This window comes from Gastrolobium bilobum, unplaced genomic scaffold (genome assembly GCF_033153095.1).
Source record: "Gastrolobium bilobum isolate Gb01-03AN ecotype WA unplaced genomic scaffold, APGP_CSIRO_Gbil_v1 utg8278, whole genome shotgun sequence".
NCBI lineage: Eukaryota > Viridiplantae > Streptophyta > Magnoliopsida > Fabales > Fabaceae > Gastrolobium > Gastrolobium bilobum.
Window position 1 is genome coordinate 116,433 of NW_026896151.1, and position 22,485 is coordinate 138,917.

A 22,485-nucleotide genomic window follows, 5' to 3' on the forward strand; every position below is an offset into this window, starting at 1 on the left:
TAACTTCATCCGCATGTTTTGGGGTCTTTCTTTCCCTTTGTTACCCTCATTTGGTTAGAGATTGAAGTTTTGTAACACAACTGTGACAGTAGGAAATCATTGCACTGAAGATAAATTTGGCTTCAGCTTTAGCAATTCAACCTTATCAGTTACAATCGGTTTGACCATGAAGCTCCACCGAAAGGTGCAATGTCATAGTTCTTGAGATGGACTTTGAGGGAACCAATAATTCTAAGAGTCTAAAATACTACAAATGTTCATTAACATCTCTAAAATTAAACTCTAAGATACCAAGCAACATATTATACAGGAACATATAAATGGTCATATAATCTTGACCATCAGATACCAGGAAAAAAAACAAACATACTATCAATAAAACAAAAAGGAACTTGTGCAGATTACATCTAAAAATATTTACAGTTACCTGAAATCATTAAGCAGTGGTAGTGTGAGTGCTAAATCTCAGGAGTCCAGTAATTTTTATCATGTAAGACCAACTTCAAATAGGTGGGCCAAACCTACAGTTCACTCTCCCTTACACTTACATTCATCCCCACATTCCCACATTTTCAGTTCACATATTTTATTTTTTGTTTTTCACTAATCTCACAGTATAAATAGGGAGGAAACTCAACCCAAAATGAACCAGCACAGAAGCAATTCATCATCCCTCTCATTCTTACTCTCATCCTCTAAACTCAAGCACAAGTTCCTATCCATCCTAAGGTGAAAATGAAAGCAGCACACATTGCTTTGTGCACTTTGCTTGTTCTGCTTCTGGCTGAAGTTCAAGTGTCAATGGCAGTAACATGCAGCCCAGTACAGCTTAGCTCATGTGTGAGTGCAATCACCTCTTCAACTCCTCCATCTAACCTATGCTGCTCCAAGATCAAGGAACAGAAACCCTGCCTCTGCCAATACCTCAAGAATCCCAATCTCAAGAAGTTTGTTGACTCTCCCAATGCCAGGAAAGTTGCTAGCACTTGTGGGACTCCCTTCCCAAGGTGCTAAGTGTTAAAACATGAAGAGGTTCTCTCTGCCTGCATATGCATCTTGATGCAAGTGTTCTGGCCAGAGACTAGAAAAAAAAAGTATATTATATTTGGTGTGGTTTATCGTCTACATGTTTTAATAGTAGTAAAAGTGCTAGTCCTAGTGGATGTGATGCTGTGGTTTCATGTCATTCCATTTCAGTTCTATGGTGTGGTCTCATCTTGCATTGGTTGATGCAAAAAAGCTGTATTTATATATCAAAGCATTATCAGATCATGTTTACTTCTTAACATCCTCTCTCTCTCTCTCTCTCTCTCTCTCTCTCTCTCTCTCTCTCTCTTTACAGTTTACAACAGCTCTAGTGAAGAGTTAGACTTTGGAATGGAGTTGTTGTGAGAACAGCATTTGATATAAATAAATGTAACAAGCCATCAAGAACAAACAGAGAAAAAAGATAACAATGTAATTGTGCACCATTCAAGTTACCTTATGAGTATGGAAATGCCATAAATAAGAAATTCTGTCCTGACTTCCGTTGGACAGATTGAAACTTATGAATTAGTATTCCTTCCTTCAATTGAATGATAAAAACCCATTAACATAAACAACCAAGAGAGAAGTTATGATCAATTAAAAGAATGAGAAAAAAAATTAGTGGTTTTTCAACCTTTAATTAGAGGAAAGGAAAAGAATAGAGAAGATATGATAGGATAGATTGCCATGTACTACTCTTATCCAATGTTTAGTGAGTTAGTTCACTTTATTCTATTCACGCCTTGACATAAGCCTAGATGCAGTTGAAAGCCACTTTTTTGTGAACGATGAGTTTTGGTTGCATTCAAATTGTTCATTGGAGGGTGGCCAAAAAACAATAAGTGCAATCAAATTGCACACGGAAGAAGAAAAATGGATCAACGCGTTTACACATTAAATCTTCTCCTATAAATAGAACCACTGCTTTTTTGTTCAAGCATAGTTCAAAAGTGTTCTCCTATCATCCCACTGAGGTGTATTCTCCTAGTTTAAAAAAATGTGATATACTCTCACGACCCATTTGCAAGATATGGGACTTGGAATCCCACGTTGGTTGAATGAGCAATTAATGTGGAATTTATAAAGTCTTAGATCACTCTCACCTTTTGAGCTAGCTTTTTATATTCCAGAGAGAAATGTAATTTCTTCCAAGTAATGAAAATCGTTTTGACACAATTGGCGCATTTATCTCTCTCGTGGAATTAATGTCTACGAGTGGTTATTTGATTAGTTATGTTGTGTAGCACACAAAGACTCCCACTAATTTACATTTATCCGACCAATTGACGTGGTTAATAGTGTTTTGAGGTTCTGGTTTCAGTCAACTCTATTTTAGCTGTATGATATCGTGTTACCTAACATATATGATATTGTTACCTAACATGTCTCTTAAGCTATCGTGAAGCAGACTTTGGGTTAGGGTTGAATGGGATAGATTAGGATAGGAGAGTAAAAGTCACACCTTTTTTTCCCGATTGTAGCACTTTCCTCTTCTTGGGCTGGCAACGTGAGAGTAAACCACATCATCACCTACCAGCCTCTGCCACCGACGAACCCGTGTCATTAGCTAAGAAAAAAGAAAAAGCAATCCAGAAATTCAAGAAAGCAATCTGATTTGCATGTTGAAAAAAAATACATGTTGAAAAAAAATATCCAAAATTGTGTAGTGCCACATGTCAAATTCATGTTGATTTGTAATTTTTTTAATTTTAACCTATTTTTTTGTCAACTACCATTTTGATCTCTAGTTTGTCTATTATTCATATTATGTTCGTGTTAATGTATTCATATTATGTTAAATTCATGTCACGTCAATTCGTTTTGACACCTCTTGTAATATCTTTTACCATGAGATTTAATTAATTACATATAATTAGACGATTAAATTTGTATTAATGAGTTGAATTAGGTAAAATATCTAATTAAATGAATTATGGGCACTTTTGAGGTAAAAAGTGCACTAAGTGAAAATTACAAGGTAAAAATAGATGTAGGCAAAAGTACCCAAAATATAAAAGTAAAGTTAGAAATATTCCTAGAAAAATATTTCAGACTTTTGAGTAAAATTTGAAAGAGAACGGAGTTAACTAGATAGATAACTTTTACCCGTGAAAATAACTTAACTATGTTAAGTTGTGAAACACGAGACCACTCCTTCATTTTTCTTCATGCAAATTAGAGAGAGGAGAGGAGAATCCATTTTCAACCAAGAAACCCTAGCTCACTCATCTCTTACCCAAATCAATCCATTCCAAGGGCAAACTTGCATTAAATTCCTTCCTCTTCAAAACCCACCACTCCTTGTTAGTTGGGAACCATTATGGGTCGAGATCTTGGCTTGTTTAGGGGGCGAAAAACTTGAAGATTGGAGAAGTTTAGAGGCATTTCCTTCAAGGGAAGCTTAGGAGGTCAACATTCATTGGTTGTGTGACCTTGTGTGGTAAGTTTCCACTCTTCCAACCTTGTTTCCATGGAGATTGCTTGAGGTTGAAGATGATGAATAGTGATTTTGTGATTTTTATGAGTCTGAGTTATATTGAAGTTAAATCCCTTTACAAATATTGTTAGGAATAATGAATAAATGGTAGAAATGAACTTAGATAGTCATTTGATTATACTATGAAAATTGCAAGAATATATGCTTGGTTGTGAATTTTCTTGCATTTGTAAACAATGGTTTGGTTGGATATTGATTGTGTCCATGTGATGGCTAGGATTGAGGCAATTGGACCATCCTTGAGTGACCAACTATTGGAGGAAGCCATGGAGCTTGACTAGCTCATTGGGAGTGGTAAGTTCATGCCTTAGTTATGGTGCGAATTTGATTGTTTGGTTGAGGAATATCGATATATTCTTGGATGCAATAGATTGATTGCATTACACCTTGTGTAGGTGTTTGTTTGTGAGATTGTTGGTATTGTTGTAAAGCTTGGTTGATTGCTCATTGGTGGTAAACAAAGGTTGAGATTGGAAGCAATTGAGGTAAGCCTTTGGACCTTGGGAATTGATCCCTTTATTGTTCCACTAAGCCCGGAATGGGTAGTGGTTGTTAATAGTGTATATAAATGCAATAAAGTAGTTTAATGCTTTGTTATACGTATATGTATGCACTGGGTGTGGCATAAGATGGTGTCTTATGGTGTTTCCCTATGTTTTGTATGTTGCATGACGATGCGTAATTCATACTTGGTAGTTTAGCTGGCCAGTAGGACTATTTTGCATCTAAGTATCCTTAGGACAACATGAGAGCTCGAGAGATGTCTCATAGAGATATTTTTACACACTGCATGGATATGTATTTACTGCATTATTTACTGATTATTGCTATTATATTGTGAGTAAACTATGGGGTAGAGAAATGCTCCAAGGACCCCTGCTTTACCGAGGTATATTCATATATCTCACCCCGTGTTGTGGGACCCCCTTTCAGGTACAGATGCTGCAGGAGCCTCTAGTGGCAAGTGACCATACTTGGACTAGATTGATACATAAGGATGTTGCATTATTTTGGTTATGCATTTCATTTAGTAGTTTCCATGTATAGGATTCACATTTGAAAGCTATTTGATATGTGTACATCATGCTTTATTTTGGTGGACTTAGCCTATGCTCACCACCTTTGGTGTCTCTTTTGTTGATGGGAGCCAAAGATTTGATCATAGTGTTTTGAAGCAAAGTCCCATTATTATGTATTAAAGACACTTGGATAATGTGTAATATTGTACTTATTGTATATATGATGGAAGGGCATGGATGCCTATTTTGATAAATGTGTCTTGAAATAGCTAAGAATCATGTATTGGAGTGGTTATATAATGTCTATTAGGTGAAAGAAAACCTTTGGGGTTGAGAATCAATGTAAGTATAAGAATATCCTGTATTGTTGTCCATTTTTTATATCCTATATGATAGATTTGGACCCTTGTGTCTTAATAGAAGTTATAGATCTTTTTCTTAGCTATCCAACGAGACCAAGAATGCGTCAATCAGATTAGTATAACTCAAATTGTGGGTAAAATACCAAAGTAGATTGAATTATCCTATTTTGGTGTCAATCTCCATACCTGTGGCGCTAACCGCGCCCACATACAGGTGAAAAACGTATTCTTGGCATTGTCCGTGGCGCTGTTCGCGCCAAAAATCTAGAAATTCTCTGCCTCGTGGCGCTATTCGCGTCGGGCCTTGTGGGTTCAACACTATTTTCTTAGAAAATTTATAACTTGAGCTACGGTGTTTCGAATTGAGCGCGGTTTGAACCCACGCGTAGCTAACGGAAAGATCTATAACATATTGGGAGATGAGGACCATAAAAGTAGTATAAAATTCCTTAAGTAAATAAAAAGTGGAGGTGTTTAGTGTTGAATAACAATAAAAATGAGTTCTTAAGCCTTGTTGGTCTAAGGAGACTACTTGGCACACTGGGGTACCAACGTATGGTTTAAATAAAATCGCATTAAGTGTTCCACTCGTAGGTTAAGTTATGATTACAGTTTTTGGAATTTTTATTACAGAATTGATTTTTATCAGAAACGGTTATTAATAAAAAGAAAAAAGTTTATCCGTATTATAATTCAATTGTTGTGATTGTAACTGCGCTTAATGCCATACGTAATGTTAACAAAACTGGTTCTAGAACGGGGTGTTAGACTTCTATCTTAAGTCATTTAGGTTTTCTCAACTGTTTTCTTGAATTTGTTCTGTTTCGAGATTTTTTGTTTTTCACTCTAGTAAATCAGATTGCTTTCTTGAATTTCTTAATGGCTTTTTTGTTTTCTTGACTAGTGGAGGGGGCAGGCTCTCATACGATAAGAGCAAGACTGTAGCTAGATAAAATGAGACAGAAGGAGATCATGCTAGCTCCTCAAATACCAGAGAAAAAGCAGGGTATCATAATCTATTTTATCATATCCTCTTTATCTTTTTCACTAAACAACTCCTTTAAGTTTTGTAAGAATTAAAGTTTGGAACACGTCAATTAGCACAAGTTTAGATCAAATAAACAATATTACACAGAATGTGCAAGTAAACAAGGTGTGGTCAAAATCTGAGCTGGCAAACTAACCATGTATTTCAACTTTTTGAGTGCGGGTGTCATAAACATAAACTTGTACTTATTAATGCCAGCATATTCAAAATTGACTGAGCAGAACGAATAATGATTTAGAGTAGTCGCAACTCTCGATATAATTTTTATTCAAAATATAAAAAAAAAAAAAAAAACTACAGAATAAGATAATGAAAAGGAAAATAACAGAAATTACAAAACCTGTCCCTACAGAAATAGAAAGATAAAATAAATAGAATAAGAATTAAAAACTCAATGAAAATGAGATAGTTGAGAGCCATATCAGTACTCCAAGAATCCGATCAAATTTTAGCTCTTTCCAAATGGTCACCCCCGAGTATATCAGTACTCCATATATAGCACAAATCGCACTCCAAGGCTGCGAACTACATGTTAAAAAGAATTCTTCTATAGATGATAATCCCATGAATTGGATTAGTTTATTGGAGAAATATATTGTCGAAAACAATCATTTCGCCAAAATTAATTTCCATGTACAAGATTTGAATGGTACTTCAGTTACAAACATAAAATTTATTACAGATTGAGAAGGTTTGTTATGTGATTCCAGCCCATTAACCATGGCCTCTTATCAGATGGAAGCACAAAATTCAGCTCAAACATCTCCTTTGACATGTTGCCTCCAGTACAGAAACCCACAAGCTTTGCAACTATTTCAGCACTCTCCTGCACATGCATTTGATCATGTGGATCTGTCCAAAGCTTGCTGACAAATTGCATCTTCCTCTGCTTCCCTTCAAGGGGGACATCCCATTTGATATATAACGCCTCCCTCTCCTCTGGCGTCAAACGTGATGTCAATCTCTTAGCAAGGAATTCTCTTTCTCGTTTCAAAGCTCTCATACTGCATATTATTATAAATATCAATAAAAAGTTCACATTCAAAATTCACCGAGTGAAGGGTGTTATATATATATATATATATATATATATATATATGGATCCGTCGGATGTTCTGTCGCAGGATGTCATGCAAAAAAAATAATTATATACTACGGATAGTACATAATTATAATATTATATTTTTTTCCATACTCGATATAACTATGTACTATCCGTAGCACATATTATTTTTGTTGTAGGACGTCGTATAACATGATTCTTATATATATATATATAAGAGGAAGAGGAAGAGGAAGAGGGTGAGCATGAAGAAGTGGGAAACAATTTCTTTGTAAATATACAAAGTAAAACTGTGTAGAAGAATTTTCCTCACCCCTATCCTCATTAGTCGGGATTTAATAGAGAATGGTTTTATATATATAGAGAGAGAGAACCTTGAAGACAGAGAGATAGTAGGCTCATCTCCAACATGAGGAGCTGGGCTTGCATTCCCAAGTTCTGCTAGGTGTTGTTGCAACCATGTTAAACGCCTTAGTTCAACTTCCATGTATATCTGATCAGCTGGGTCTCCCTTGAATAACAAATAAAACTGGGTCCTGTGAATAATGGAGACACAACATACATCCCATAATTCAATGATCTGCTGCCGCTGCTCTCTAAATGTTATTTGCCATGAAACTTGTGGTTCCTCCGGCTCACATGTATACTCTTCATTTTCTATGTTGTGGCCACTTGCTTCATTTGCTTCAAGTTCAAGCACCTAGATATCCAAATAAAAAGGACATGAGTGAAAAGTAAGTAAATACATGAAAATAGAGAATTTGCAATGGCAATGAAAGCGGGAAGATTTTTTATATATAACACACCTGGCAAACAAGTAACTGCTTCTGGTACTGTAGTTTCGCCACTCGTTCTTTCAATTCTGTGACATAAGCTCTTATACTTCTTACATTCTCCTCTGCTGCATTCTGAAACATTTTCTGCATTTTCTTCATGTTGACTGAACTAGAGCGTCGATAACCTGAAGTATTTTCCTTCGATGAAACATCTCCAACTTCTTCATTCTTCGATGGAGTCCCCTTCTCAGACTCTGGCAGAGTCTCAATTGAAACAGTATCATCATTCTCAGGAGCTTTATTTTCAATATTGGATTCCAAAACTTGCTGAGTAGTTGATAATGGTGAGCAGGGATATCTTATGAAGTTTTGGCGATTGGTACCATTACTTGAAGACAAAGGAAGCAGCTTCTTCCTTTTGTGTTCCTTTTTATTCTTAGGGGATGCTTCACTGGTTACATGTTGAAAATTGTTCGGGAGAGACATCACCAACTTGTCTATGGACCTTTGAACATTTTCAAGCTGCTGTTCAAGATTTGCAATGGTGCTGCCTTGTGAATGAAGTCGGGTAATCTCTTCTTTGAGATTAGCATTGACACTCTTGTTGATAGAAACCATGCTTCCAACAACTTCAACTTCCTTGGGTGCTGACCTAACCGCACGCATTTCCCTTATTTCTGCTTGCAGCTTTGCAATTGTCTCAGCTGCATCTTGGTTACCTAATCTATGACATGCCACTTCCTTTTGTAATACTACCAAAGCTCGATTAGCTTCTTCACCCAGCTGCTCCTGGAGGTGCTCAAGTTTGCGAATTTCATGCATAAGGGTAAAAGGAGCAGTAGACGATTGCCTCATGGACTGTCTTAATGTTGTGCTTCTTACTCTCTCACAGCCTATCTCTGGTTTTGGCGATGATAGTGCACCAGTGAATGATAGGCACTTCTTGACTGATAGTTGTGGTGATTCAATTGGGTTTGAGACCTGAAGTGCAAAAAGATCTTAAAGTCAATTGAAATTGTCAGAGAATATTATAAACCATTAAAAAGCCCCTCACCCACCAGCTTAACCTTTTGGTTGAATTGATTCTTTACAGAAATGAATCATGAGAGAGAGAGAGAGGAGAGAGACCTGCTGGTCATTCTTAAGCTTTCTGCGTAACTCATCCACCTGAGTTTGTGCAAGATCTCTCTGGTGTTTCAGCTCTTCAATTTCCATTTCCATCTGGACATAATTGGAAACATTATTGAGTACTATGATATCACACTTGTTCCTAATAATCAGTTTTTTTTTTTTTTTTTTCAATTTACCTGTTGAATTTTCCAATCCTTCTCTTTAGCTGGATCAGGAGTGCGCAACTCTGCCTCCAACCTTGCTACTTCCTTTTGCAAATGTTTGACAAGCTGCTTGTCTGGAACAACCTATGCAGAGCATTTGAAAAGAAAGATGTCAAATTTTGTTCTGCTGATTTGAAAAAAAAAAAAAATATCATCAAGGTGACTTTGAACCAGTAGTTACCATGTTAACTTGAGCATTGTTTGTTACTTCCTTTGCCCGGGTAGCAAAGAAGAGAGTGTTTCGCGATTGCTCTACATGGCTTAGTGCTGGACTCAAAGTACAAACGATAGCAGTGCGTGCATTCCCACCAAGGGAGTGTTGCAATATACGTGTGAGCTTTGAATCTCTGTAAGGGATATGACCACTTCTTTTTCCAACACTGCATTTGATGATATGAAAATAATCGATCAGAAGAAGGTGAAATCTGAAGTTGAGACTCAGTTCTAATGGCACTCCAAGGTGATATCTGTCATTAAGACGACCTAATCAACTTTCTGTAAACAACATCGATTCTTACCTGAGCTTCCTGATTACGGTTGTCAGAGTCATCAGGCTAAGATTAATATGGCAGCCTTCTTTGAGCCTAGTGCCATCTGCATGTGTCTGTGCAGCCCTCTCACTTCCAGCCAGATCAACAAAGTTCTGCAGTCATTGACATTAGTTAGACATAAGAATTACTCTACCTATTTAAAATTAGATAAGGGGGAAACTTCAATTACCAGGGTTGCAACAAAAGATTTCACACAATCTGCATTTTCACGAAGAGTACTTTGAATTGTCTGCAATATACACCAAAAGGGCAAAAAATGTTTCCATATCATATTACTTATGAATAGGGAAAAAGGAAAAGAGAATCATCTCCTGCGAGTTAGAGCAAATAATTGTATATCACTGACCAGTCTTATTATCTGGTGTGACCGCGAGCTGTTATCATTTAGAGCAGTTTCGCCAACCTGCCTTTGAGCTGCCAAACAAAAGAAAGTTATTAAATTGTTTGAATAAGGAAGCAGGTATAAGTCAGTGCAAGCCAAGAAAGTTTCCTACCTTCACAAATGGAGATCAAATGTCTCAAATGCTTGTCATCTTTTGCTGTTTCTTCCAATAATTTATCAACCACCGTACCTTTCTACATTACATGCAGGATATTAAAATATAAAATTCCAAATTCAGGAAACTACTGAATTGATAGCTCAAATAAAAGATAAAAAAAGATTTTCAAAGATGATGCAGGATATGAAAATATGAATTCCAAATTCAGGACAAGGAAGCTTCTGAGTTGCATGATCGTTAAATAAAAAATGAAAAGGATTTTCAGCGGTTACCTCAGGGTCATCTAGAAGCTTCAAACTGCGACCAGATTCTGAATTTAACAAGTCCCTGACATTCTCATTGTATATTTCGAGTCCAGAAATTTTTATCGTGAAATTTCTTTCAGGGTTCTGAAATCATGCCAATTGAAGAGATTAGTCGTTATTTAACAACCTTCGAAATCCTATCTAGTCCTTTTTTGCATTTTGGGATCTTTGGAACAACTTACATTCATTATATGGTTATAGATATCATTGACAGCCTTCTCTGTTACTCCTCTCATTGTGTATGTCTTTCCACTGCTAGTTTGCCCATAAGCAAAAACAGTTGCTGCAATAAAATAAGCATGCAATCATTATATAATGCAGTGAGGCTCTAGCAGAGGCACAAATCATAAAGAGAGGTCAATACATAATGATACAAATATCCAATCCCAGTACCATTAATGCCCATCAATGCAGATAATGCAACATTCTTTATTCCTTCTTCATATACAGTCTCAGTTAAACAAGCAGGACCAAAAACCTTATCTGCAAAATGAAAAGCAATGTTAACAAATATATAAAATATAATACCACAATCTCACAAAAAAAATAAAAAATAAAAAGTGTGGTGACATTAAAGAAAGAAAAACATAAAAGGAACTTTGAACTTATAGTGAATTGGAAAAATAAAGCAAGGTGAGCAATTTCATTTGATACCAAAAGTAAACGATGCTGGTTGGGAAGCACGTTCATGTGCCGGTGGTTTAAACACTATAGTATGATCATCTATACAATCCCATGCCACCTGATCTTTAGCCAATTGCTCCCTTCTGTTTAAAGGCCTTAACCTTACTGTAACCACAATCTTCTCCTCCCTAGCTCTTGGTCCTCCTGGGGTTGATACTGGTGTCCTATCTATCTTTGAAGCTGGTGTTCCAGGTGTTCTCACAGTCATCTTCTAGACAAAGTCACAGTGGGGAAATTATCAAGAAAATGGACATAAATCTAAAAAGATTGAAAAGATAACATTTTATTAATTCAACATTATTGTTCATACAATTCCTGTTCCTGATTATTGTTCAACACTTGCATTAATACCAAACATTTACATGAATTGTGCTCAAATAAAATACCAAGCACAAAATTTCAACTCTAACAAAAAAAAAATTAAAAAAAAAAAAAAAAGATTAAGTGAAATTTATATTAAAAAAGGTGAGATTGACGGATTGAAGAAAATCAAATGCTTCATGTGATGATATAGTACTGATTCGCCGCAGAATAATGAAATGCAAAGTATTAATTAAGAAAATTCCAAACCCAAATCGCGGAAATTAATAAGGAAAAAAAAAAAGGAAAGTTTTAATCACACTGTTAATTTAACTTCACGCTGATTTTACGCATTAAACTTTGGGAAAACCATAAAATAGGAAAGTAAATTAAAAGAAAAAAAGAAGAAGCATATAAATTAGAGTCAAAATCCCCAAATGGAAACAGATCAGAAAGTCCTAAAGGAAATCCAGAAAATAAATGGAAATGGAAGCAGAAACTCACTTCAATCTTGGGTCGAACACAAGTTGAGTAATTTCTTCAACTCAGATCCAGGAGAAGAAAGCAGAGATTCGAAGCTGAAAATTAGGGTTTGAAGAGTAATCGCTCTCTGTGTGGTTGATGATTCTTCAAATGAATGAAACGGCATTGGAGTGTGTGTGCTACGCGAGACTACTTCATTTGAATTTGGGCAAACTCTAACGGCTAGTTTCCTTTTTCCTTCTTTTTTTTATTCAGTTTAATTAATTAATTAATTTATGGCTTTGATTAATAATTAATAATTTAATTATGCTTTCGTCTAACGTTTTCATTCGCCAGATAATCATTGACTGACACAGATCGAGTGGGCCCCTCGTCTCAAATCCTAACGTTTCATGATTCTTTTTGTCCTGACATTATTATTATTATTTTGTCACTTTTGTCAAATTTAAACTGCTTTTTCTCCGACAAAGAATATCAAAAAGGTCGTTGCTATATTTTATTTTTCAGAAAATTATTTCTGCATATGTGACAATGAATTTGAATCCTCTGAGTATGAAAAGTGAACATATGATCATAATATTTGATTATAATCATAATTATTTATTGGTGATGAAATAAAAAAAGTAAAAATATATAATTTTTAAATAAGTAACTGTGATCAAATAATATGATCATTTTTTCACATGAAAAAATCCAAATCCTATGACAATAGACACAAAAGAGAGATCTTCAAGAAAAAAGAAAGAGACACTAATATGGAGCCCACCCTTGTTTGGTATCTATTGCAAAAAATATTTTTCCTCCACAAATACTAAAATAATTTGCCCTTTATTTTTAGAGTATAACTTTTCGGAAATATTGTTGAGATTGCAATTTTTTAACACTATTTACGTACCAAATATAATATTTGTTTGGGATATATAGGAAGTGGATGGCATCCAGATTTGACAATTCTTCTCTAATACATTTGGATTAACCAGCGGGTCGCAGACTCTCAGGTGCCAATCAAATTTAATTTTGACTAATAAATTATCAGTCCAACTCAATGCATGTTGTGAATCATTAACGTCAATATGTTAGTCTACAATATTTTATTCTTATTATCTAAAAATATAAATTTTGAATAATTTATTTGATTATCTTATGTGTATACTTTTTTTTTTGGAAATATTCCAATCGGTTCATTGTTTCACAACTAATTCGATTCGGGGTAAATCCAGGATTAAGGCTTTAAGCCCTTCCCAAAAGTGGTACTGGAGAGATTCAAACATATGCTCTCATCCCCACCTGCTTAGCTCTCATGCGCCAACTGAGCTACCACCTCATTTGGTTATATGTGTATACTTAAGTTAACTACCGAAAGATTTTAAATTAAGTATTACTTAAAGTTAGTACGTCTTTAATTAATAAGAAACTTTTGTAAACTTATAAAAAAAGATAATCATAGTAATTTTAATAAATTAGTTGTTGATTTTGACAATTTTTTAAGGTTACTAAGTCAGGTTAAAATAAATTTACACATCGAATTTATTTATCTAATCCACTTGTTTTATTTGGCTAATCGTGCTGAATTATCAATTGCTGTCCGTTTTGACACTCTTATACAAAGTGTTTGGGTCCAAATTGGGCCCCCTACCCAATATTAAATATCTTATTCAAAAAATTTGCTCATCGGCTGTGACATATTATCGAATCCTAAACTTTGATAAAGACCCATGATTCTATATGGTTTTTGTTGTCATCTTCTTCACTTATTATGCAATTAGTCAATCGGATTAGGTTTTGGTATAGGGAAAAAGTAAATATAATCATATTTATAAAAAAAATATTTGTGTATTTAAAATAGTTGGTCAAGTCTTGATTTGGCCTAATTTGTACTTTAATATGATTTAGGACAGTAATGAAAATTAACTTGATTAAAATACAAGCCGAGGTTACTTCATTCAATAGGTTCAGCCCAGCCAATGTACATCCTTAGTTCTAATATTTAATATTTATCCGTGAGATGCATAAGTTTGTCAACTGTTTAAAATGTACATTTTCTTTATTGTCGTAAAAAATCAAAATACACTAATTGTATAAGACCTGATTAAATTTTAATAATATCCAGCGTTTGGTATGATATTGTATAAAATAATATCCTCCAATATTTTAAAAAATAATATATTAAAAAAATTATTTTAATATATTAATATTGAAATGATATATTAGTTCTTGAGAATTGTACTTGTAAACAATATTAGTACATCAACTCCTTATCAAACTTAAGGGCATATTTGGTACATAGTATATGATAAGGCTATAAGACCTGATAGTATAAGGCATGATTGTATAAGACTTGATTAAATTTTAATACTATCCAGCGTTTGGCATGATATTGCATAAGATAATATATTGTATAAGATAATATCATCCAAAATTTGATAATATACTGTATAATACTATATAGGTTAAAAATAAATATTTTTGTCAAAAATACATTTTAATAATGAATTTACATAATTCTTCCAAGTATATCAGATGATATTAATTTTTATAGAAATATGTTGATAAATATGTCCAAAAAATATATTAGTTTTTATAAAAATAAAAATCTCCAATATTTTAAAAATTATATATTGAAAAATTATTTTTTATTTTAATATACTAACATTAAAATAATATATTAATTCTTGAGAATTGCATTGGTTAATACATCAACCCCTTATCAGGCCTAATCCTACCCTTCTAGCCTGATTAAGTTATACATCATTTTGATATATAAAGAGATCCTGGTGTATAAGCTTATACTATACGATGGTCACGCCAAACAACTAAAAATGTCATAACGTATAGTATAAGCTTATACTATTAGGCCTTATACATCACACCAAACAAGCCCTTAAGCCTGATTAAGTTATACATCATTTTGATGTATTAAAGAATTATGTTGTATAAGTTTATACTATACGATGGTTACACCAAACAACTAAAAATGTCATAACGTATAGTACAAACTTATACTATCAAGTCTTATATATCACATTCATATAAATAGAATTTAGTAAATAGCAGGTAATGAAACAGTAGAATATTGTACAGTAACATCAGCTCCATTCATACTCTTGCAAACATTACACCTTAATTGACCTAATTACTGACATAAGAGTACAATACTTATTTTGAAACAGTAGAATCTTTTACAGCACCATCTACTTTTCCCTTTTCTCTCACCAGAGTAACGACATGTTCATCAGATATGCTGATGGAGAGCCAAAATTGTACCATGTTATACAGAAAAATCTACATATCTAATCCATTCTTTTCAAAATCACAATATAAGAAAAATACTCAAGTCTAAAAACTCAAAACATTACTGAGCTGAAAACGATTGGATAATGCCACAAATATTCCCTGTGAACCTGTTTTGCGGTTTATTCAGCTCTTTGTCCCTTTCCATTAGGGCATTCCACTTATGTCACAGTTTTTTTTCCATACAAAACAACTTTTTTTATCTTTTTCTTTTTTCATTCTTCGCTTGAGATCAACTCATTTTTTGTGTAACAGGAACACACATTAGCAGTCCCATCTCCACTAGTGTCTCAATAGATGGATGGACTATACCAAGTTTGCACCAAGCAATGAACACAGAAATTCAAGGCTAATAGCTTTAGGATTTACCCATGAGAATGTAATGACATGTCAACTCATTCGGTTCACCTGTGGTATGTGCCATGGGATACAAAGAACTGATAATCTGGATGATTCACCTGAAGCAGCCTTAACCAGTTATCTGCAGCCTGCAAGAGAGAATTTGATAGTTGACTCTCATTAACTCCATCGTGCATCCAAATAGACCCCTTTAACTTATATGAAGCCATTGCAAAAGTTGGCAAGGAAATCTTTGGTACACCATCCATGTCATTGGGATAAACCAAAACTGGAGCCTGAGTACCTCCATTTCCTGTAAAATGTAATTAAAAGAAAGTTTTTTAAATAAGTGGTGAACATCACACGCAAACTGAGATTACCTTCACATTTTTGCAAGGAAGCATTACTTTTAATAACAGCTGATATAACAACAATCAGCCAGTAAAGTAATCTATTACTAGAATCAATTTTCTTTTTCTTATTTTACAATTTGAATAACAATATGCCCTTCCCAGAGTGCTATGCTTCTAACAAATTGATCCTTTAAAAGATGAAATACGAGTAAATGCAGATCACTTGCAATAAATATGTTCATAACTGCACAAGTTGAAACATGAGTACAGCTCGTCCCACACACTGCATTCAGAAGCTAGCACCTGAGCAGGTGTGAGCAATGTGATTGTAAAGTGATGTGTATCTAGACTTTTCCAGAAAAGAGATGATATCCAAGAAAGGAAAAAATAATGAAGTACTCCAGAAAATCATAATATGCAAGGGGGGAAATGAGAAATAGGGAAGTTAAAGTACAAGCTGTGAACTAGATTCAAGTATCTACTATCTATATAAGGAATAAAAGAAACAGAGTGTAGTGGAATCGACCAACGACCAGTACAAACTACAAATGTCAAGACTCAAGTACATATTTTAGATATTCTTAAATTGATCAAGGCATAATTGACAAGGCAAAAAAAAAAAAAAAACCTCTCCCATCATGCTTTACCCAGACAGAAGAATTATGATTAACACAATCTCTCTTCCTCAGTTTCCTCATCTCGTACTGTATTATCATAATCAATTATAGAGCTCATTTCAATACACACACAGGCACATAGAGAAGAATATGATTTATTTATGAGAGTGTGTTGAGGAAGAACTTATCATTATTAAGGACAAATGAAAGGAAAAAATAAAAAATAACAGCTAAGTTCAGTGAATGCATGCCAGTTGAGTAGAAGCCCATCTTTCATATTTGATGACCAAAAAAATGAATACTTTTTTGGTGAATTTTCTGTTCCTTAGATATAATAAAGGTGAAACATGAATTAAGTTTAAAATGCATGAGTACATCTACCAATAAGTGCTGAATCTTGATAAGCAAGAACTACTATGCCACTGCAGGTCAAACACAGGGTTAAAGTTTCATGATTACCTGTCAAGGGTGTATGGAGCGTATGGTATGTAAGAAAGCAGGCATCTAAATCTTTTAATGTTGGACCTGTGGGTATTCGATATATAGGATACCTATAAGATACCATAAAAGAATGTTAGTTGACACATACTCAGCACTGAAGAAATAGATCACATTATTCTCACCATGCCACAGACATCCAACTGGCTGGCAATAAATCACAACTTCTCAACGACTTCAGGCTAGGATAGTGACGTGCAAGATCTAGTATCTGTCCAAATATAACAAAATATAAGATGGACTGTTTAAAATAACTGCAAATAAGACATATATTAATTTAGACCAGTACTGGCCTTGTCAACCAATGGTTCACGACTATAAGGAGGATCTTGATCAAAATACTCAAAAAGAAGATCTTGAGGATTCCCAGTTTCACTGTCATCGCTAGAAAATCCCTCTTGCATTGTATTATCTTTATTCTGTACAGATAACCTGTTCATTTGAAAAGAAACACCGCCTGTCTGATATTGACCACTTCTTTGTGCCATAAAAGGTTCAGTTCTTTTTCCAAATTCACTATCACTGCTTCCATCACTACTTGAATCTCTGTAGTAATCACCGTCACTATCTTCACTGGTGTACCTAATGACAAAAGAAATGAGATAAGATTACAAACTAAAGTACAAACAAATTCTTCAGTAAAACTAAAAATAGCATAGAAATGGGCACAACGAAATAACATACAATGAAAATAGTAAAACTGAATTCACAAATAGAGAAACATGTGGGTAACACACAGGAATCAGTAGCCAGAAAGAGAAAGGAGTAAAGAAAAGATACAAAAAGGTCTAAAAAGTATTCACTAAAATGAAATTAAAAAAAAAAAAAGTCATCATAGTCCATCAAAAGTCAAACCAATTGGTAGTATAAAAGGACTAAATCCAACAAACAAAATTAGATTTTAAATTTTACTGCATAAGAGGTAAGTATTAAAATGAATGGAATAAAGAGGAAGAAATGAAAATTGATAAGATAGCAGACAAAACAAACATCTAGATACATTGCTCATTTGGGTTCTTCTAGTTCTATTAAATTTCTGTTTCACTTATACTCAACGCAGTACAATAGAGATCCATGAAGCATTACAAGGAAACAAATTATATATTAATCAGAAATGAAACATGTCAAATATAAGAAGATGACTATCAATTCCCTCAAATGCTGCCTGTCTGCAAGTACCACGAACCAAACAGCCATTTAATCCACTCTTCCAGCTTAAAGAAAGTCTTTTTCCAAGGATGAAAAAAGAATTGAAAATGAAGCAAACAAAATCCAAGGAACTAAATGTATAAAAAGAGATAGTGATAACCACAAAAAGGCTTCCATGATTTCACCTTTCAACCGGCACTGCTAACATAATCCAATACTTCATAAAATCAATTAACCATAGCACAAAACAAACAAATCACAGAGATAGAGAAAAAGAGCTTCATCTATCAACAATAAATGTACCATCTTTCCAGTGGTCATTGCAGTCTCAACTCAAAGTTACGAATTCATATGCACATATATAAAAGCATGACTCTACATATAAAATTGCCAATACCTTGGCTTCGCATTTGAATTCTTAGCTGATTGACCATATAGTTGAATAGCCGACAAATAAGGAACATAATATTGGACAACAGATTCTCTTTGATCAAGTAGCAAGGGGACTCCTGCTCCATATGCACTCCACTCCTTAAACGATTCCCAGAGATCATTCAAGGCAAAGTAAGATTGATATTCCACATCACAAGTCTTCCAACCTCTCACTGTTGTCTACAACCAAAACAGAATAAGAACAAATCTTAAATCATATGTATGGTGATAATGATAATACTAAACATCAATAACTATGTCCTAAGCCAGTTAGCTGTTCATGTAAGAGTTAATATTCCATCAACAGTTACATACTAAAAGACATACCAAACACAGTAAATGGAGGTTGTTGTACCCTCCAAGTCCAACAAAGCGAAAATCAACACTCAAAAAGATAACCAATAGCATAAAGGACAGATGAGATCAACCTTAGAGAAATACTGAGCCGGCACTAAAGGCGTTGTGGACTCCAGGAACCTATCAATGTTACTAGCAGGATCTACAGAAGGACATGAAGATGGCTTGTTCAACGAGTATGAAGATTCATTGGGATTCCTATTCTCAGAAGCAACAAGTTGGTTCTTTGAAGCTGAATCAGCACTCTCAGCTTCACCACTCTTGTCTCTCTGAGCTTGTTTACGCTGATTCTGATTCTTCCTTGCCTTCACCGGAATGTAAAACCGATCCTCACCACGAACACCACGAAATTGCAGGGCAGTCCCCAGCATTTTCCAAGCCTGTCAACGAAGTAACTTCTCCCCCGTTTGGTTACCGAGAAAACGAAGGAAAATATCCTATTATTAAGAGAGAAAAAAACAGAAAAAAAAAAAAGACACGACCCAAATTCAAAAATCTTCTCTTTTTTCGTTTTTCCACTGAATAACGAACAAAACCCAGAAAAATTAGAACTGGGTCGAGCGTTCTGAGCCTCTAAATAGAGGATAAAAAAGAGTACACACGGGAACACTCTGATTTTCTCGGAGTTTCTCAGAAACCAAACAACAATTCCGCATTAGAAGACGATCGCGGTGAGGTGATTATGAGATTCTAAAGATAAAAGAAACCCAGAAAAATAATTGAAAGAGTTGGGGTGAAGAAAAAAGGGATCAAATAACACAGTGTGCTTAAACGAAAGTGTAAAAGGGAAGAGAAGAAGAGTGCGTTAATTGATTGATTGATTGAGAGAAATTGAATGAATATGAGGGAATATATGCGTGAGATAATAAACAGAGAGAAAGGAAGAAAAGCTTCTTCTTCAACCACAGTGTGTTAAGAACAGAGACAGAGAGAGGAACGAATGCATAGAAATTTTGGTGCCACCACGGGGGACAATACCATAATTCTATTTTGCCATTGGCTTTGGTGGGGCTCAAGGAATGTGATTTGATTTTCATGGGTAATATTTTATTGCATTTCTCCTTAACTTTATTTTTCTATACATATATATAAGGTACACGGCAGGAAAAAGATATTGTAACAATCCATTAATGTTATTATTAATATTATTATCAATTAATTTTGAGAAATAGTAGTCTCATGTTGCAAGAGATTACTATCTTATGCCATAAACACTTCGATAAGTATGCTGTTATTTTCTTTTCTTTTTTCTTTTTTAGTGGTGGGTCTCATCATCTTGTGTCCTAGCATAATCCTATAACATGAGAGTAGACAAACCCATTAATTTTACCATTAGATCAATTATATTAATTCAACGGTTATATTTATTTCTATCTTTGTATGGTTATGATTCCTCATATTTAATGTTTCCACATTTGTTTTCACATTAAATATGGGGAATCAAAATCATACAAAGGTAGAAATAAATATAAAGTATTAAATAAGGAAGATAATAACCATTCAAAATTGGAAATAAATAAACTGTTGGTTCAACATAATATATCTAACGGTGAATTGATTGGTAGTAACTCTAATTGGTTGTTACAATACCCTTCCCCAAAAATATATAGATCTATTTTTTCTTTCTTTCTTTTCTTTTCATATAATCACATATGACATATGAGATTCACATATTTTTATATGTATATGAGAAATAAAATTATCACTTATAATATGAGAAAGATTAATCTCATTTTATTCATAAAAATACTTGGGTAAGTTTATTGAATTAATTGGAAAATTACTATTTATTGGCTATTGCCTTTCTTTCTTTTTTGGTAAAATTGGCTATTGCCTGTTAACATTGTCATTTGTTCGTTTATACTTTTTATGATTTAACAAATTTTTTAAATATGTATATATTTTAATAATCTCCTGTGTTTTTCAAAAATTTATATATTAAATTCTATTTTTATTTTTCTTATTTTTAAGATGATATATTGTAATTAGTAATATTAAAAAAAATAAACTGCATATTAAATTTATAATGTCCAAAAATATAAAGAGTAAGAACTAAGAAGTTTGAAATAAAACATTTTGTGTGATAACTTTTTTGTATTTAAAATTTTATTAAGAAAAAGATCTTACCTGATCATTCTAAGCTCAGGGGAAAAACTTTTAATTAATACATTAAACATTAATTTAATTAAATAAACATTTAACACATAAATGTGATAATAGTCAATTAAGTATAATTGTAAAAAGTTTAAATTACTAATAAAAAAATTGGTGAAGGTTATTTTATATAATCACAACCAGTGTTATTAAACCCGACCCGGGCATCGATTCGGTTGGGGTACTGAGTTACTGGATCACTGGTCGGATCAATGGGTCATTGGTCGGACCGATTGATCCGGATATATATAAATATATAAAAGAAAATTATATATATATTAACATATAAATTCAATTATATTCTTCATATCTAAAATGAATTCAATAAGGTTAACTAAATAAGCTCAAAAATATGAAACATAAATAAATAAAAATGCACGCTATTGGAATCGGGTCAAGTACCACATTTGGGAGGGGTTTAAACTTTAAAGCTTTAATCTTAAACCCGTCCTGAATCAGATTAATTGCGAAGCAATGAACCGATTGAAATATTTTCAAAAAAAAAAAATGCATGTTATTACTATGTCAATTTAAATTGTAACTCAGAATCTCCATAAATGTACTTCTCAATAAACATTGAACTCATATTTTTCAAATTCAACTACATTAAAATGACATATGTCATATTCTCTTAATTTGTTATTCAGCAAATTGTTTCGGTATTGAAAGCTGAAATTTGAGGTCATTGTAGAAGAGTATACTAGCAAACAAAATTACAAAAAAAAAAATTAAAATGAGTTCTACATTTTTTTTCTGACAAGATGAAACAATTTTAGTTTTTTAATTTTTTTTTAAATGCATGACCCTACCGGATCATCGAGTTTGGCCGATTTTGTTCAAATTTAACTAGGTCAATGCATGACCGGTCCAATGATTGACTCGAATCGATCCGATAATCGGATCCCGAGTCGATCCGGCCGGATCGAGCCAGGTTTTACTACAATGATTACAACATTAAGAAATTAAAGGAAAATGTGAATAGGTAAATAGAAATATCAATATTCTCACCCTGCCTATTAAAAAATAACATACAATTATAGAATGTAAAGATATTCATACCCAAACTCGATGATTGATGGACCAATAAGAGTGAAGTGTAGTGGTAAGTGAATGACATTCTCGTGATGATTATCAAAGTCAAACATTTAAAGAAGATAATTATTGACATGACCTTATGTAGTAAGGTAGAAATTTTATAGCTTGAAATTACACATGAATTGACGAGGCAATGAGATATTGTATTTTTTGATTACTCTAGTGTGGAAAGAGAAATTCTCTCCTACCTATGAGTTATATATGACACCCTTTTATCATCTAATAAATATGCAGTTATATATTTAAAAC

At 33.7% G+C, this 22,485-nt stretch overlaps 2 protein-coding genes across 2 annotated transcripts; both read right to left on the minus strand.

The window, feature by feature from the left end:
- Positions 1–6,631: 6,631 nt before the first annotated feature.
- Positions 6,632–11,376, minus strand: LOC133298021 (kinesin-like protein NACK1). The gene is made up of 14 exons (XM_061497259.1): positions 11,139–11,376; positions 10,878–10,967; positions 10,667–10,767; positions 10,452–10,568; positions 10,174–10,255; positions 10,026–10,093; positions 9,849–9,908; positions 9,647–9,771; positions 9,310–9,508; positions 9,102–9,212; positions 8,923–9,015; positions 7,825–8,775; positions 7,393–7,718; positions 6,632–6,959 (listed from the first exon to the last, which is right to left on the minus strand). Exons 1-14 carry the CDS (start codon positions 11,374–11,376, stop codon positions 6,632–6,634), a joined length of 2,889 nt encoding a protein of 962 aa, XP_061353243.1.
- A 3,648-nt stretch (positions 11,377–15,024) lies between these two features.
- On the minus strand, positions 15,025–19,918 carry LOC133298022 (uncharacterized). The gene is made up of 6 exons (XM_061497260.1): positions 19,059–19,918; positions 18,596–18,810; positions 17,343–17,631; positions 17,175–17,260; positions 17,011–17,102; positions 15,025–15,894 (listed from the first exon to the last, which is right to left on the minus strand). The coding sequence occupies exons 1-6, from the start codon at positions 19,356–19,358 to the stop codon at positions 15,647–15,649; spliced, it is 1,230 nt and encodes a 409-aa protein (XP_061353244.1). The 5' UTR covers positions 19,359–19,918; the 3' UTR covers positions 15,025–15,646.
- Between the last annotated feature and the right edge of the window lie 2,567 nt (positions 19,919–22,485).